Source organism: Pezoporus flaviventris, unplaced genomic scaffold, assembly GCF_033815535.1.
Source record: "Pezoporus flaviventris isolate CSIRO_AGI_PZ_B2104156 unplaced genomic scaffold, CSIRO_AGI_Pfla_v1 ptg000031l, whole genome shotgun sequence".
Lineage (NCBI taxonomy): Eukaryota > Metazoa > Chordata > Aves > Psittaciformes > Psittacidae > Pezoporus > Pezoporus flaviventris.
In genome coordinates this window covers 67327703-67345229 of record NW_026892579.1, presented here as the reverse complement: position 1 = coordinate 67345229, position 17527 = coordinate 67327703, and the positions used below count along the sequence as shown (strand labels likewise).

The 17527-nt window shown below is 42.2% G+C and overlaps 1 protein-coding gene across 17 annotated transcripts in view; it reads right to left on the bottom strand.

Moving 5' to 3' along the window:
- CCDC88A (coiled-coil domain containing 88A) overlaps nucleotides 1-16747 on the bottom strand; it is an 82033-nt gene extending 65286 nt beyond the window's left edge. For all 17 annotated transcript variants that reach the window (XM_061461690.1, XM_061461692.1, XM_061461694.1 and 14 more), the window contains exons 1-3: nucleotides 16609-16747; nucleotides 15710-16080; nucleotides 15490-15590 (exon numbers count right to left, since the gene is read on the bottom strand). In XM_061461690.1, coding sequence (XP_061317674.1) covers nucleotides 15490-15590; nucleotides 15710-15772 — 164 coding nt within the window. In that variant the 5' untranslated portion in view covers nucleotides 15773-16080; nucleotides 16609-16747. The remainder of the gene's footprint in view (nucleotides 1-15489; nucleotides 15591-15709; nucleotides 16081-16608) is intronic.
- Nucleotides 16748-17527: the final 780 nt, after the last annotated feature.

The following is a 17527-nucleotide window of genomic DNA, read 5'->3' as shown; positions in this document are numbered from 1 at the left end:
ATTCATTTATTTCCACCAATTCACCCCACATATCATATCCCCCTCTCTCCATAGATGTATTTTTTCTGATGTTGTGCATACCTGCATCTATCAAGACCAACTCATACTTGCTGACAAATTCCTGACACTTTATGAAAATTCCAGGTTTCTTTCTTACAAAAGTTATACTGGGTCAAAAGGATTCATTCCTGTATCTCAGAACAGAAAGCATTCAACCTCTGCATTTTCTTTTTGGCATGAATTGCAGGCAGCAGTTTACTGAGACTGAATTTTGCTGCAAAAACTTGGGCCACAGATGTGCTCTTGGAGCTGTATCTTTATCACTTGAAAAACACCCTCACAGGCCAGTTATATGATCCTGTGCTAGTGCAGACTATCACCAAGCAAAATCAGAATGTCAGCCCCAGGACAACCTGGCGCACAGAATTAATTGCATTTCTCCAAAAGATTACAACACCAGGTCCACCAGAAAACCAGATCTCAGAGGTCCCTTGACGTTTCTCAACAGAACTTTAAAACAGATTGTGCTAACAGGAAGTTTAACCCCTTGCTTTTGAGCAATAATAAAATTACAGTTGCTTAAATATCAGTACTAACATTATTAATCTCTACCAATCATTTCTAATGCAGTTAAACATAGAAACGGAGTGGTTTGGGTTGGAAAGGACCTTAAGATCACCCAGTTCCAACCCCCTGCCACAGGCAGAGACACCTCACACCAGACCATATCGCCTGAGGCCTTAAATACTGCCAGGGATAGAGCATTTACTTCTTTGGGCAGCCTGTTCCAGTGCCTCACCACCCTCACAGTAAAGAACTTTTTCCTTATCTCCAACCTAAACTTCCCTCTTTCAGTTTGAACCCACCACCCCTTGTCCTATTGCTACAGTCCCTGATGAAGAGTCCCTCTCCAGCATCCTTGTAGCCCCCTTCAGATACTAGAAGCTGCTCTGAGGTCTCCACGCAGCTTCTCTTCTCCAGGCTGAACAGCCGTAATGTTCTCAGCCTATCTTCATACAGGAGGTGCTCCAGCCCCTGATCATCCTCATAACAACGTAACGCACTATAGCCCTTTGGGAAGTTTTATTTCCTTGATTTTGTCTCTTTGTGGTAAAGATTGTTGTATTGGCTTGTTATCCTTCAAACAAGGGGGGTAAGTTCTCATCACCACTCTCACTCAATACATGTGAGCAATGACTAGGGCGATTTTCACTCAGAAAAAAACTTCTTCTAACTCTTCCTGGAGTGATATCCTGTCTCAATATCCTCCTGTGCAAATACCTTTCCTTTACCTCTCTGCTATGGTCATTTAAATCTTTCTAACCACATTATTTGATTCAGTGATTATACTTTATAAACACAGAATATTAATAGGCTCCCTACTAAAATGACCCACCTGTTGAAACATAAACATCTAAAATAGAGACCAGTTGATAGAAGAATCCTTCAGTGTTTGCATTTACCAGTGCTCTCTCATCTGCAGTCACCGATTTCGAGCTTTCAGATTATGTCTGAAATGTCAGTTTTGACTTGCAGAGAGCATTGAACAGCCAGACCAGACCTGACAGATCGCTTCTCACACTGTGCGCTGTTAGCAAAAGAGCTGTGATTACATCCTTCAGCAGATTTATTACAGTAAAAAGTAAACCCACCTTCATTCCCAGTACTGATAACCAGGTCTCATTTCCTCTGAACCTCCAACTTTAAAGCTCAGTAGTCTCCTTAATCCACAAAACACCATTTTAAATTATCTTCAGTTAGTCAATACAGTCCATCTTCTTAAATATCGATGTCTTAACTCATTCCTCTCCCAGAGGAAATAACACAGCACAATGTTAGCTACAAGTTTTCCGTTATATGTTGTTTGTATAACTGTAATTCGTCTGTCTGGTCCAAGCCAGGAACAGACATACTAATTTTCTCACCAAGCACTTGAAATAACTAATCAAATCTGCCTATTTTTTCATATAGAAAGATAAAGTTCTAAACATAAGCCACCAGAACCCGTACTTTCAAGAGCATGCATCTTTAGATCTGTTCACATTTTCTTGGCAACTAACTTGTAACAGATTTTAATAAAATACTTGTATTATAGTGAATTATTTAATTTCTATGACTAAGAAAATGTTGTAATAATTACATGTTTATTAATACCAAACCATTTTGCTCATTAGGGTACATTTGGTGCAATACCACTGAAATAAACTGGTATGTGCTATTGGGAATAAGATGCAAATGAAATTATTTTGAAAAGAAATCAGGTCTAAACCAGACCTTTTGTAAAATACATCTTTAAAAAAGACTTTTTAAACAATGCTAGATTGTAACGGCTACCGTGCTTGTTACACTGTAAATATTGTTAAGGCAAATATATGCTCTGAACTGCTTTTATTAGGTAGAGATACTGAACTGCTTCAGCAGCAAATACCCTGGCAAAATAGGGCAAATCTGTCCGGAAGTCAATAGGAAGCAGAGCAGTAAAAGATACCCTTAAGCAATTTTACATTTAAGAGCAACCTACTTATGACAAGATACATTAATTTCAATGCAGTAAAACCAGACAGGAGCATCTATCCCAATAATGCATTAGTTTAAAACTCCTGATTAGAGAACTTCAGTGATTTTGAAATCCCACCAGTTCCATGAGTTACAGATTGAGACCTCATATAATCAGGGATTAGGTGTCTTTAAATTTTCATTGACCAAAATCTATCAGAAATGGGAATCTGATAGCTTAATGGCTTCATGCTTAAATCTATGCAGACTGCAAACCAGTTGTGTCCCCTCCTGCCATCTGTTCCTTGATGGTGCTTCATGATTAACTCTAGTATTATAACGCACTCTAATTCTAAATATATCATTGTTTGAATGTATTTGTTCATTACAGTGAAATGCTGAAACAAGCACTTTGGAAGAAATCCTGCAAAAGTGTACATCTCAAAGGGTAACATACTGACTGTTACTCTGTGTTTTAACCTACAGCAGCATAGTATTCACTTACACATAAGCGTTGCTTGACTAATAAAGTTGCATTTTTTGCAAAGTTCCTTTAACTGGAATACTGAGGCTCATTCCCCCTCTCTGCCAAATACTTTAGTACTACTGATAATGGAATTTTCAGATACAGTTCAAATGATAAAGCAGCATTTCCATTATTTACTATTAGTAGGAAAATAATAAACACATACAAAATGTGGTTTGCAAAAAAACTTAATACAGCAGTGTCCTTTTACCGTGAAAGCTGAAGTAAGATCAGGGCCTTCACTGGAGAATAACTGATAATCTCCACTTGCTTTAAGCATTTGAAGCAACACCAAAGCAGGTAGTTGAGGCAATGGATCTATTGGAAGCACCTCTGCATGTGGGACAAAAGGAACACTGGCCTCCACTAGGGTAGTGCTGGATCATTTTTAAACTCATCAATCACAGCTAAAGGGTCAGCCTGCAGGATTTACTGTATCAAAGGATGGGGCAGATTCTGAAGTACAGTATTTCAGTGGCTGAATCTTCTGACCGTGTATGTTCTAGAAAGGCTGGGACAAGATGGTGTACTTCAAACTCCTCCTGCATCTATCAGTATGATAAATTGCTGCTGCTTCCATGCTAAACCTATAAAAAAGATTAAAAAAAAAAAAAAATCTTAACTCCTTTGCTATAGTTCCAGCACATGTTTTTCAGAATTCCTATGTTGACAGAAATGGATTTAAATGGATGACTTCCCTAAGGACAGCAGTCCTGGGGTAATAGTTTGGACTTGATCTTAAAGGTCTTTTCAACCTAGTTGATTCTAAGATCCTATGAACACAGACTATCCATTCTTGAAGCATGCAGAGAAGTAACTCAACACATTCTTATCTGAAGAAGAGATGGCAATAAAGTCCCTCCACCTCTTGAAGAGTATCAGGCAAGACACGCAAGCCCAGAGGCTGCAATGTACTGATGATATTCACAGAATCCCAGTCTGGTTTGGGTTGGAAGGGTCCTTAAAGCTCATACAGCTCCAACCGCTGCCACAGGCAGGGACACCTTCCACTAGAGCAGCTTGCTCCAAGCCCCTGTGTCCAACCTGGCCTTGAACACTGCCAGGGATGGGGCAGCCACAGCTTCTCTGGGCACCCTGTGCCAGCGCCTCAGCACCCTCACAGGGAAGAGCTTCTGCCTAAGAGCTCATCTCAATCTCCCCTGTTCTGGCAGGTTAAAGCCATTCCCCTTGGCCTGTCCCTAGAGGCCCTTGTAAATATTGAACAATGTGATGGCCCACTGATATCACACAATGCACACATGACTGACACAACTGGAGAGCTACAGTCCGACTTGCTGAAGACACAAGGGATATCATTTCTAGGAGTGTTCACTTCTGAATCCAGCTAAGCTGTTTTATCTACACAGGATCCAGTAAAAGGATGCTCAAATCCTGACTTGCAATAAGCAAACATGATTTATACTAACCACTCTTCCTTGGCTTTTTAACAGGCATTTATGATAATCTGTCTCTTACTTGTAAAGTGCCTGTAGTTCTACCCTTCCAAGAACAGTGTTTGAGCAGCAATCAATGCAGATAAAATGGTCATGTAATTCTGCAGACACCTGCTTAAATATCTAAAGATACCACTACAAATGCATGATATCCTTCACCACAAAACAAGATGCCCATTACTATCTCCATTTAAGCACATTTTGCACTTAGCAAAGATTGACTGTAAGTGCAGAAGTTGAGCAGCTGGTAGCAACAGGTTTTTGTTTCAAGCTAATGTGAGTTTCAGGAAGTAGGTCTGACATCAAAATCCTTTTGGCCCTGGCACAAAACCCCACTTCCCAGGATTACATCCAACATCATAAACTATCAGGAGGCTGAAGCTCTAGGCCTACGTTAAAAAAAAAAAAACATGACCAAGTGGCCTACAACAAATCAACTGGCTAGTGGGGATCAAGGGGAACACTACTGAGCATTATGAGACAGCTTTCCTACTCTCTGCCTTAGTTCTGCACCATCTGACCAGGCCGAACTACTCACAGGGTAGCTGCACAGTGCGTAAGCTCTCTTGTTGGCACTCACAGCAGAGGAGCTACCTAATTACTCATGGCTGAAGTGTGCTGGAATAACTGTATCTGAAGCAGTGCCACAAGCCTTTGTGCCAAGTAACCCTGCCCCTCCCTTCTCCATTAACATGGGCCTGCTGCACCTTGCACCGCAAGGCTGCTCTGACCAACACTGCTCTGTTGGATGGTCCCACTGTCAGTGGTATTATCTGCAGGAAGAGAAATCCCCTCCTATCTGTGTACTCCCAGGTGTACACCTGAATGTGCAAACAGCCAGACAAAAATCACAGAAGCAACGGGGCTGGAAAAGACCTTTAAGATCAAGTCCAACTTTTTATCCCAGGACTGCCAAGTCCACCACTAAATCATGGCATTAAGGACCTCAAAGTATAGTACACTCCAGAGGCTGGTGGCTGATCTTTAATGTATACCTCCCATGGTTTTAAAAAAGGAGTGCCCAGAACAGACCAGATTTTCTGTCACTTTTCCTTAATGGTAATAAAGAAGATGCATGCAGGTGAGCAACATGTAGGAAAAAACAAAAGGAAATAATACAGCTTACTTGTCATTTACTAAGCACACACTGGTATCACTGAGTTAACACCCCCCAAAAATCCATACCTTCCAAGCTTACAGATCAACAGCTGTCTTTATCATCGCATAGCATGGAACAACTTTACTACTATTGTTTCAGCTTGACTAGCAGATGTACTCTTTTTCCTATCACATTATGTAAAAAAACCTCAAACAAACCTTTCTGCCAAAGACTGAAAACGGTGAATCACCACCAACTGCACTGAGTAACTTGGGTGAGCTCCCTGCAACTCTCAATGAGAACATGGAGCAGTCTCTGCTCCACAGAGCACAGGTAAACTGGCTACCACCAAACCAAAGTGTCAGTAACGGAAAGGAAGATCTACAGAATCACAGAACCCCAGCCTGGTTTGGTTTGGAAGGGACCTTAAGCTCCTCCAGTTCCAACCTCCTGCAATGGGCAGGGACACCTTCCACTAGACAGGATGCTCCAAGCCCACTCCAACCTGGCCTTGAACACTGCCAGGGATGGAGCATTCACAACCTCCCTGGGCAACCCATTCCAGTGCCTCACCAGCCTCACATTAAAGTTCTTCCTTATATCTAACCTGAACTTCCCCTGCTTCAGTTTGAAGCCATCACCCCTTGTCCTGTCACTACAGTCCCTGATGAAGAGTCCCTCTCCAGCACCCCTGTAGGCCCCCTTCAGAAGATGGACATACCACAGAAAAAAAAAGTACTGAGGACAAGGAATACTGAAGTTTTGTACAGTTTCACCGTGTGTTATTTTCCCTCTGAGGGTCAACATTTCTTATTTCTGAAGTGAGTTCAAGCTTTGAGATCTATTTAGTCCAATTCTATTTAACAGAGTAAGTGAAAACTAGTTGACTTCCTGATTAACACCTCATGTTAACAGGCCATTAAAACACTGCAAACATTTACACCCCCAATAATCCTGTGACAGAAAGATTAGCCTTACACAAGTAAGCACTCTCCGATCTGGATCACAAGATGCAGCATGACTTGGTACCAAACATCAGAAGGCATTAAAGTGAGAAAATGTTTTTACAATCTACCTTGAAAAGAACATTCTGCAAACATACAGGTTAAGTGGTTTGGAAGAAACATCAGAAAGAGTTATAAAAGAAGCAGAACAGGGCCAGAAAGTTGTCATCACAGATAGGGAGCAGCAAGCAGAACAGAAGAGAAGCAAATAAACACTTATTGCCCTCAGCAAATGACATTTGCGAAGCTAACATGCAAAGTTATTTCAAATATTAATATAAAGGAAAATAATTTATGTAGAATTTAAGAGACATTTATGCATCTTCTTTACTTGAGCTTAAAAAAAACAACCCAAACTCTTAAGAGATTAAGTTTGCATATATTTTTTCTCTCCTACCTGAACTTTCAACACCACAGCACTATGTACCCTGCTTTATTTGATAATCATGTATTGTCAAGTTAAATACTTCAGGTTAGAACACAAATCTAGACTTCTCTTTTCTTATGAAGGACAATAACCCTCCTGTAAGTAAGCTAATAACAATATACATCTTCATCTTTTCCTGCACGAATTCTTCAACTGCTGACATACCTGAGCCTTTGCCCAGATTATTCCAGAGAAAGAGACAAATCCATATGCAAGGCTCCTGGAAAGATGGGGATTGCCAAAGAAAATAAGTTACATTTCTTGTAAAAATCTCATCCATGTGAGCAACTTCATTGCTTCAGCACACCAACTGAAATGCCTTGCAGATTCTGCATGCATATCAATGCATGTACAATCTCCTACTGATTTTTATATATATATATATATACACACCAGAAAGACCTTACCCCTGTTGACTACCCAAAGCTACAAGATAAGCATACATACAAACTCTTAAAGGATTAATATTCTGGCTAAGATGCAACCCAGCACTTTGCAAGTATGACATTTTTCTACATTCTACCATAGATCAACTAGTATCTGTATTCTGCTTTTGTCTGGCTTACACAGTACTCTCAATATACAAGTATATTCTCAAATTGCCAGGAAATTACACCTGACATTTTCTGCTCAAGGGCTGATTTAAGAAAATAAAAATACAAACAAAAACTAGAGCAAATATTTCACTGCAGCTTAAAATCAGATAAAATTCTGTAATAACCCCAAGCAGACTCTATCTCCTACCAGTACAGGAACGGAAGCAAGTTTTCAAGTGTATCAAAATGTGCAACACATTCAAAGAGTCACTCAACAGACAGGAACATGACACAAGCTGTTGACAATTTCATCCCTTACTATTTTCAAATCTAAGCATACAATGTAAGGTTATTATTGCCTTTTCTTTAGGGGAAGCCAATGGAAAACACACCAACAGTTTGGGTCAAGCAGTAGTCTTGCTTTGATTCAATGACTTAACATACCTTAGTCCAATGGGGGGCATTTTTTAAGCACTGGTTACTAACAGCTGCCCAAGAGGCTATCCCTCATTGGAGCATCTGAAGGCTGAGATACAGGACTCTAAACCAAAGCAAACAAACAAATAGAGACTCCTGCACAGTTATTACCATACAATCTCTGACCACTGAGGTCATGTGCTTTAACAAAACAGCATTTTGAAAACAATCTTGATTCCTAAATAATTACTGCATAGGGAAAAGTGGTACAGTGTGAAAGACAAGGCAGGCAACAAACTGGTATTTAGAGAAAAAGAAGGGGAAACCAAATATAAGTGGAACATATGAAAGAACACAAAGCTAAAAAAATCCCTTTTTAACAGAAGAAATACATGAGAACAAGCTTGAATTTACACAAGATTAAGATGTGCTTAAATGATCTTAAGATGAGCTTAAGATGTGCCCAGATGATGTGGTCATGGAGATGCTGCAACGGCTGAAGCAGCTCTGCTCTAGAGACAAGCTGAGAGAGCTGAGCTGGTTCAGCCTGAAGAGAAGGCTCCTTAAGAGGAGACCTGAGAGCAGCTCCAGTGCCTAAAGGGGCTGCAGGAAACCTGGAGAGGGGCTTGGGACAAGGGCCTGTAGGGACAGGCCAAGGGGAATGGCTTGAACCTGCCAGAACAGGGAAGATTGAGATGAGCTCTTAGGCAGTTCTTCCCTGTGAGGGTGCTGAGGTGCTGGCACAGGGTGCCCAGAGAAGCTGTGGCTGCCCCATCCCTGGCAGTGTTCAGGGCCAGGTTGGACACAGGGGCTTGGAGCAAGCTGCTCTAGTGGAAGGTGCCCTGCCTGTGGCAGGCGGTTGGAAATGGATGGGCTTTAAGGTCTCTTCCAACACAAACCATACTAGGATTTAGCAATCAATTTGTCAATGTACTTGATTAGTTTTCAAAAGAACTATCAAGAGCACAGCAATACTTGGCAAAGGTTTGTGCTGTAGAGATCCCCAACCAGTCATGATACTTCAGGAAACACAGCCTTGCCACTGGAAGGTGCAAGCTGATCAGCACAAGTAAGCCATCTGTAGCTAATCCAAAATTCTGGAATTTACTGCTGTTATACAACAAAGAAATACGGCAACATTGTAGGGTGGCTCAAGGCACCTCAGTCACCTGGGCAAACTGGCCTTTCTGGTACAAAAAGTAGAGCAGAAGCAGCCTTCTGTTACAACACAGGGAGCCAGGACAGCCACAGCACAGAAGCAGAGGCAGGTAAAGAGCAAAGTCAGCTCCACAAACAGAAATATCATAGCCAGCCATAACTGGAACTAGAAAGCTCACCCAGCCTGAACGCTGGGTGCTGCAAAGGGCAAATGATGCTTAGATGTACCACTCAGCCATCACGCCCGAACTGCTACAGTAGCACACAACACAGCCACTAGCGTCATACAGGGAGCTGTCTTCCTCTGGTTCAACATCACACTCCTGGTGCTCCCCACATGGTCCTCCGACTTCAGCTAAACCCAACTCAACCTTGTGTAACAACAGCTCTATTTAGTAGTGCTGCACTGTGTTCTCTGACTGTACCTCCTCCATTATTCTGCTCAGGCATCTCTGCTGTGTAGTCTCCAATGCATCAATCCCTTCAAGACCAGGCTGGATGAGGCCTTGGGTGATATGGTTTAGTGTGAGGTGTCCCTGCCCATGGCAGGGGTTGTAGAACTAGATGATCTTGAGGTCCTTTCCAACCCTAACTATTCTATGATTCTATCTGTGTGTCTCTACAAGCAAAACAGCCCTGAGCTATTGAGGAGATGGTGTGTCAGCACACTCTTACCTTTATGACAGTGAAACGCATTATAGCCTAGAAAGCTGTCAGTAGGTTCATTTCATTATTCTACAGCATGTAGAATGTGAGTGAAATGCAAAATAAACTGAAAATAAAACTGTAAAACCATAATGAATATGTTTTTCCCTTGGCAGAATATTTTACTTGCTGAAACAAGTTATTTTGATTTTAGATCTTTCAATCAAGACTGCTATTTTTGGAGCAGGCAGGTAGACTCAAGGGAGCATCTCTGTATGTATTAGGAAACTTTTTTAACTCAGCTTTTATTCCCTGGACACAGCTACTGCTACCAGCCTGGACTAAGGATGGGATTAAGTAGTACACTACCAAAAGAAACAAGAAGACAGAGTGAAAGATATATACTCAAGATAGCACATGCAGAAGAGAGAAAAAAAAATGGATGAATACAAGCAGAGAAAGATTATTTACTTCCCAATCTTTAAAACACTGCAAGAAACAAGTGAACCACAGAACAGTTTACTAAATCAGAGCAGACGGGATGAAGGAAAGCAGACACCAACTGCAGAAAAAATATAAAAGCATAAAAAACCCTAGTCAAACTTCAGGCATAAGCAAAGAGCAAATACTTTAAGCACTCCACATTCAAGCCACACTTCCCTTTAGCCACGAAAACCCAAGCACCTCAGAAGTACAGGTATCCGCCTATGTTCCCTTCATTTGCCCAATTCAAAGCTCACTGCAAAATTAATCATCATTACACCTTAAGAACTGCCCTTTCCTTTTTTGTAATTAAAAGGTTATAATTCCAGCAATCTTCACCATGGTGCACATTCTGCTTGACACTTACTACAGAATTTGCTTCTTTACAAGAAAAATGAATGTTTTAAATCCAGCTTTCCTTAAGAAAAATGTAGGCTCTACAGCTGCAGAACCACTCTTAGGAGCAAGAGCTCTCACCAGCTACTACAGTGACATCTACCTTCCTTGTGCGGAAGCCTGACAGAGTACATCTGAAAAGTGTGAATCAAATCCATTTGCTTCAAGAAGGTGAGAAAGGCAGAGCCTTCATAATATTTGACTTTTCTTTAAAGTACATGCTCACAATGTTACTGCCAAACTCAATTTTATTTTCCCAAAGCCTTTTTTCCCCACCTGAAGCTGCCTCTTGCTAGTTGGTCTTCTCACAAAAGAGTTAATTGGGTTGGAGTGCATGTTCCTGAAGTCTTCCACCCAGGCAGGCAGCTGGCTCAAGCACTAGAGATGGAGTCCAGTTTTCAGGGAAAGATACAGGCAAGCCAGAAGTATGGGCTGGCAAGCTCAATTGCTTGGAAAAAAGCATACAACTAAAGAGCTCAGACTAGGACTCAGTGAAGCACTCTGCACATTCTAGGCAGACACCACGAGAGTGTTGGAAGGAAAGAGAGGAAAGAGTCAGCCGGTCCACCTGGAAAATTCTATGGGTGTGAAACACTGGCATGTGGATCCAGACAGGGAAAAACGGGGGGGGGGGGGGAAGCAGCAAAGGGGAGAAAAACAGAACAATAAAATACTTAATCCTTTGAAGTAGTTTTCAGCATGTCTGGATGCAACTGATACGGATAATGTTGATTAATATAGTCAATTAAGACAAGTCATGAACCTAACACTGTGATGAAAACAGACAGGTTCTCCAGGCAGTGGATTAAATGAACCTTGTTTCAGAGTTTGGTCCTGTAATGGTTCTGCACACAGTATTTGTCCAATAGTTCAAACAGATCCATTTCCACAAATACAAACCATAAAAAAGTAAAACCTTTAAAACTAAAATGCAGTTTCAAGCCTTTGTTACTTGAACAAAAATTAATGGTGGTGCTAAATGTAATTAAAGTCTCAGTCTCTTAATTCCTTGCAGCTGCCTATTTTTATTCAAAGGAACCAGTAAGACTCTTGTCAGTTTGGGAAACAGTTTGTACTACAAGACTTTCAGCACTTCTTACACAACCCTGCTGAAAGTCAATTAACAAATATCAGAAATGAAGATCAAAAACACTCAGAAAATGAGTGTTTCTGTAAGAAACATCCATCTTTTGGGATCAGAAGTGTATATAAGCAGTGCAATACTAAGGCTAAAATAAATGAGGTGTTGTTAGTCAGGTTCTGGAAAAACATCTCTAACACAACTAAGTATTATTTTACCGTAATTGCACCAAAATGTGCAACAGGTGACTAAATCCATTAAAATACTGTTTCATTTATTTTACTCAAGTATATGAGCACTTCATAACATTAGAAACATTATGATATAGAGGTATAGTAAAGGTATGAAGTATTCTTGGTATGTTCCTCCACCTCCCTGCCGTGGCAGAACATCACTGGAGTGATCTCTTGAGTTCTGATTTATTTCCAAGAAGCATGACCTCCGTTTGTATCAAAGAACACAAAGATAAAGGCTCAGATTTAGAAAGACAGATGGGTTTCTATCCAGAGGTATCAGATACTGACTGATCCCAGCAGAAGGTAGGTAACCTAATACTTTTGTAGAACTGGACCTAAATTTAAACAGGAAATGAGAAACATTCTCTCAAGTTAGGAGCTAATATTGTAACACTGGAACTCTCCTTAATTAAAAATGAAATGAAATCATAATAACAAAACTGGCCTGTGGCATCTCCAGCAAAGAGCGAGCTCTTCAGATGTAACACTGAATGGAATCTGTGTAATTTTCACATGTACTAAAATGTCCAAAAACTCAAAAGCAAAAGACATAAAAGGAATTCAATGAATTATTCTCTCTCATGCGTGAGGCACTAATAAACTCAATGCTGATAAAACCCAACCATCTCAGTACCATTATCCCCCAACTATTCCAATGCTGACATCTGTTTCCTCTGTCTAAATCATTACAATTGATGAAAATAGATTTGGTCTAGACAAGCACAAGGAGAAACAAATGCCATACTAACACTCTCACTTGTAGCTGATGGAGGGCAGGATTAACTCTTTTTTAACTGAACAAAAAGCCTTCTCCAAGTAACAAAGCCACTTTTTCTGGCTGTGTAACTGTTTACAAACCGTGCCTAATCCAATATTAGCACTCACTTTTATGGTCAGAGAATTTGTTTTTTCAACATTTGGCAAAAATAAACTATGAAAGCATATATAAAGCAGGACCACAGCACCTCTAACAGCCACCACCTGCTCTTGCTTTTAAGGGCCTTTAAAGCATCTCATGCTGCAAAAACCTTTACAACTATAGGAAATGATCTACACCACCACCACATCAAAAAGCCCTTAGCTGACAGGTATGCACTAGCTGTATTTCCACACCAGAACAGCCTTAATATCTCAAAACTGGTGTGAATATTAAGCACTATATAACACAAGTCATGTAAGAAAAGCAACTTCTAGTGGTGCTTTCCACGTATTTCTACAAATGACACTCCTGATGACTTCTGCAGGAACATTTCTCTATAGCTTTTAAGAGAGCCACAGCTCCTAACCACAGAACTCGAATTCATGTGAATTAAGTCAGCGAGGGCTTAAAAGAAAAATTACCCAAAACATAACATTCTGTAGCAAAATATTTTGCTTTTGATGTCACATGATACAAATTTTTCTGCCCCATTTTCTCAACATACAGCAGTTAAGACTGAAAGGGAAAGAGAGAAATACTAATAAAAAGGGAAAATACTGAAAATAAGTTATGGAGATGAGTAGTTGGAGCTGCATCTTTGAAATGTTTTTGCAAATGAAGACATGTGTTTAATAGGTGGCTATACAAAGTGAACGGGACTGGAAGCTAACACAGATTTCCACAGTGACTTCACCAGAGATGGAATCAGCCTGCAAAACGTGAAACATTTTTTCCCCTCTTTCAAGCCTGGCAAAAAACCCAAAACAAACTAAACCCCTCCAAACTAGAACTGAAGTTTCCAGAACTGTACTCTTACAGTAACCAACCATAACACATTTCAGTCCGCAAAAAAGGTATTTTCAATGAAATACACCTTCCAGGGTAGGTACGTATTTGTAAAATGAATTTTATTTATACCATACCTCTAGTTTAAGGCAGATTTTAAGTGTTCTGATTACCAAGCTATTTTATTTTACATCTCCTGGGCATGTTTTTTTAATACATACACAACCAACTCCTAAGTTAACTGCAGTAATCATGGTTTGGGATGAAGAAAGCACAAAGTCAAAGCCAAATTAAAGGCACTCTGGCTTAAGCATGGGAATGTCCCCTCTCCACAGCTTTCCATTTTACATACACCTATCCCACATAAGTATCAGATATCAATTTATACTCTTAAGTGTTCAAAAAGTTTAATTTCAAGGCTATATTCTTCACAAGCACCTTGATCCAGTTCCAGTGCCAAATCCACCTTCCAAATATTTTCACCAGATACAAGCTCTACAAGTTCAGTGCATGGTCACCATTGAGAAGCTACTTCATTTAGATGTAGTCCAAGAAAACAAATACATAAAATAAAAGCAGCATGCTTCAGTGAATGCATCGCTTCAAATTCTTATTAAAATATGCTAGAAATATGCTCAAGATGTTTTTTTCTTCCAAAAAAGTTCAATTCCACCAAGTTTTCCATGTTTCTCAATTTTACATGAGTGAACACTTGGAATTTTAGCTGCACAAAACTAGGTGAGAAAAGCAAATGCTGATTTCACAAGGATGAAAATTCAAACTTGAATGTAACATGTGGATCTTTCTATGTAGACGAGTTGTACAAGCTGAATAGCAACAGCAAAAACCTCTGAAGTACTAAATGAGTCAAAACTGTAAACAGAGTAAAAGGATGCCCATCACTGAGCAGTGTTGCTGAGGAACAGCTGTCAACACAAGCCACGCTCACACACCACCGTATCTATCCAGCCATTCATAAACCTACATTTTTTCATATCTATACAAACAAAGACTGCATTTCTCTGTAAAAACTTAAAATGCCCCCCCCCCCCCCAAAAAAAGGTATGGAGAATATTTTTCCACTAGTAACATTTTTATGATTAAATCAGTAGGCACTTGACAAAAGCATTACTCTCCAGCATTACAGTAGTGGGCAACATTCCAGTCACAACTACGATGAACAAAAAGTCACTATAAAGAAATGTTTCTAACAATCAGAGTTTTGAATAAACAGTTTATAAAACCATGTAAAAATGTTTCTTCACTGGCTCACAGACAAAAAGCATTCTATAGAGTCAATTAAAACATCAGTTTTACTGCACAACTACCTACTCTGATTTAGAACTGTGAATAATACAGCAGAAGGAGTTGAAGGACAGTCCGTTTGCCCAGTAAACAACATTATGTGACTTGCATATGATCTTTAAATAGCATGTCACATGAACCAAGACAGGTATTAAAATCTTATTAGCAAGCAAATTTATTCAGATTTTTGTTTACGAGCATGACTTACAGCAGAATGAACCTTTATGCTTCCCCACTGGAAAGCTGGGAAACTATTTACAGTCATCCAGTTTTCCAGTAAGTTCTGCATATCGTGATTCACTATACATCCTGCAAATACATCACTCGGACAGCCAAGTGTGAAGAGTATCTGCTATGCTCCCAAGTCTCCTCTTAACTAACCATGTTACTACTTCAAGTATAAAACAGAGAAATTTACCAAGGCGAATATGGGGGGGGGAAGAGTTTTCGTATTAAATAAAACCACGCAAGAGAAAGAAGAGCAGAAAAACGAACCCAAGGCACAACTCGCACACACTTACATTTGCAGCATGACTTCGTTCAGAAACACGCCATCCACCAGCGCCACATATTCCTCCAGGTTGGTCCCATTTCCTCCAGCTAACGGTCCAAACGTCTTAACCTAAAACACAACCATCACCACCGTGACACTAACTCCACCTTGTTCTCCACCGCAAGGCGTTTATCATCAAACAATGAGCACATAAATGAGTTAAGGTGTGAGGAGAGATGAATGCTTACCCAGGTGACAAGAGGGCTAGACATGAACTGCTCCAAGAGGGGTGTGAATATCTCGTTCTCCATCTTACAAGAACACGGTTAACATCAACGTAGCTGATGTAAAAAAAACCTGAAGTCCTTTGCTGTAGCAACTCTGAACTGCTCCGAGGATTTAGCTGGAGGAACTGAACCCCATTTTTACCAAGCAATTCAACACCAACAAAAAGGGCGCTGGCAACTGGGATTTATCTTCTTCGTGCAAGAAAAAAGGCATCTGAAAGTCCATCTACGCGTATTTCAGCTTCTCCATTGAGGTCTCTCCCTTCCTACATACCGAAGGGGTAGAAGGACGGAAGGAAAGAAAAGAGGGAGGCTGCCTAGCTACTGGGATTCTGCATCAGACAAAAAAAAAGGAAGGAAGGAAAAAATCTGCTTCAGCAGCGGCAGCTCCTCAGAAAGGAAGGAGAAATCCCAGTAAAACTCTGCAGGCTCATCCTGCCCCCTCCCCACACACAAAAATCCAGAGGAGGGGAGGCAATGAGGGGCAGAGACCCCCAGCTCAGCCCCTGCACACGAGAGAGCCCCTCCGCTCCCCTCCCCGCAGTGGCACGACAGCCACAGAGGGGGAACCAGCCCCCGGCGGCAGGGATGAGAGGCTATTTTAACGCAGTTCCCTTTTCTACCCCCTTCCCTCTTCCACCAAACGAGACAGCGGCAGGACCGGCACACGCCGCCTCGCCCCACAACCTCGCCCTTCCCCCGCGCTGGCCGCTCCCCTCGGCCTCCGGAGCCCCCCGACCCCCTTCCCCAGCTCTAAACCCCCGTGTCCAGCTCTTCGCCTGCCCCTCTACGCCCACCCCTCCTCAGCCTCCCGCCGCACCAGCCCCGCTTCCCACTCCCTGCTCCCAGATAACGGCCACCTCGCCTCAGCCAGCCCCGCTGCGCCGCATCACTCCCGCCCCTCCTTCCCTCCCTCTCCCTCTGACGGGCGGCTCCAGCGCACGGATCCCTCCGCCCCTCGCTGTGTGCGCGGTACCCGGAGATCCCTCCGCCGGACCGGGACCCGGTCCCTTCCTCTCTCCCTCTCCTCGGGGGCGGGGCCAAAGAATGAAGCGGGGAAGGGGGGGGGGAAGCGCTGCAGGGCTCGTGCGCGGCGCGCTGCGGCGGAGCGCGCGCCCAACGGCCGCGCCGCGTGAGGGGAGGCGGGAGAGCGGCTTCGGCCCCCAGAGGAGGATGAGGAGGGAGGATGGAGGAGCGGCCGGGGGCCTGGCACACGCAGGTCTGCCCCTGGGGTGAGGGAGGTGCTGGTGGAGTCGCCTTTAAGGGAAAAAATGAGGGGTCGGTGAGGAAAAACTCGTTGTGTGGGAAGAAAAAAGAGGAGGGGGGGAGACTCCCGTTGGAGTCGCTGCCGCCCTTGAAGGGTAAAATGGGGGATGCTTCACCGTTGGGAAGCAGGACAGGTTTGCTGCTGAGGTGAAAGCCCGGCACACGGCAGGGACTGAGCGGGGAGGGGGCGACCTGGCCGCTGGAAAGCGAATGATGACAGCGATTTGCTCGCCTAAGCTATTGTCCTTAAGCTGTCTCTTGCTACTTGTGTGTCACGTCCCTGCATTGCCATACGGGACCGTGCCTGCTTAATAGATCATGGAGTTTATTCACAAAGCGTCTTGCAAAAGCTCCGAGTAAATCCGGCTTCTTTCCCATGTAGCACAAATTAAACTGCAGCAGTGTTTGACCAAAGACCTTTACTTTTATACGCACAGCTTAACAAAAAAGCCCAAACCACCACCACTAGACAGTGCAGTGAAACCGAAGTCCTTTTGGAGACCACCGCGGTAA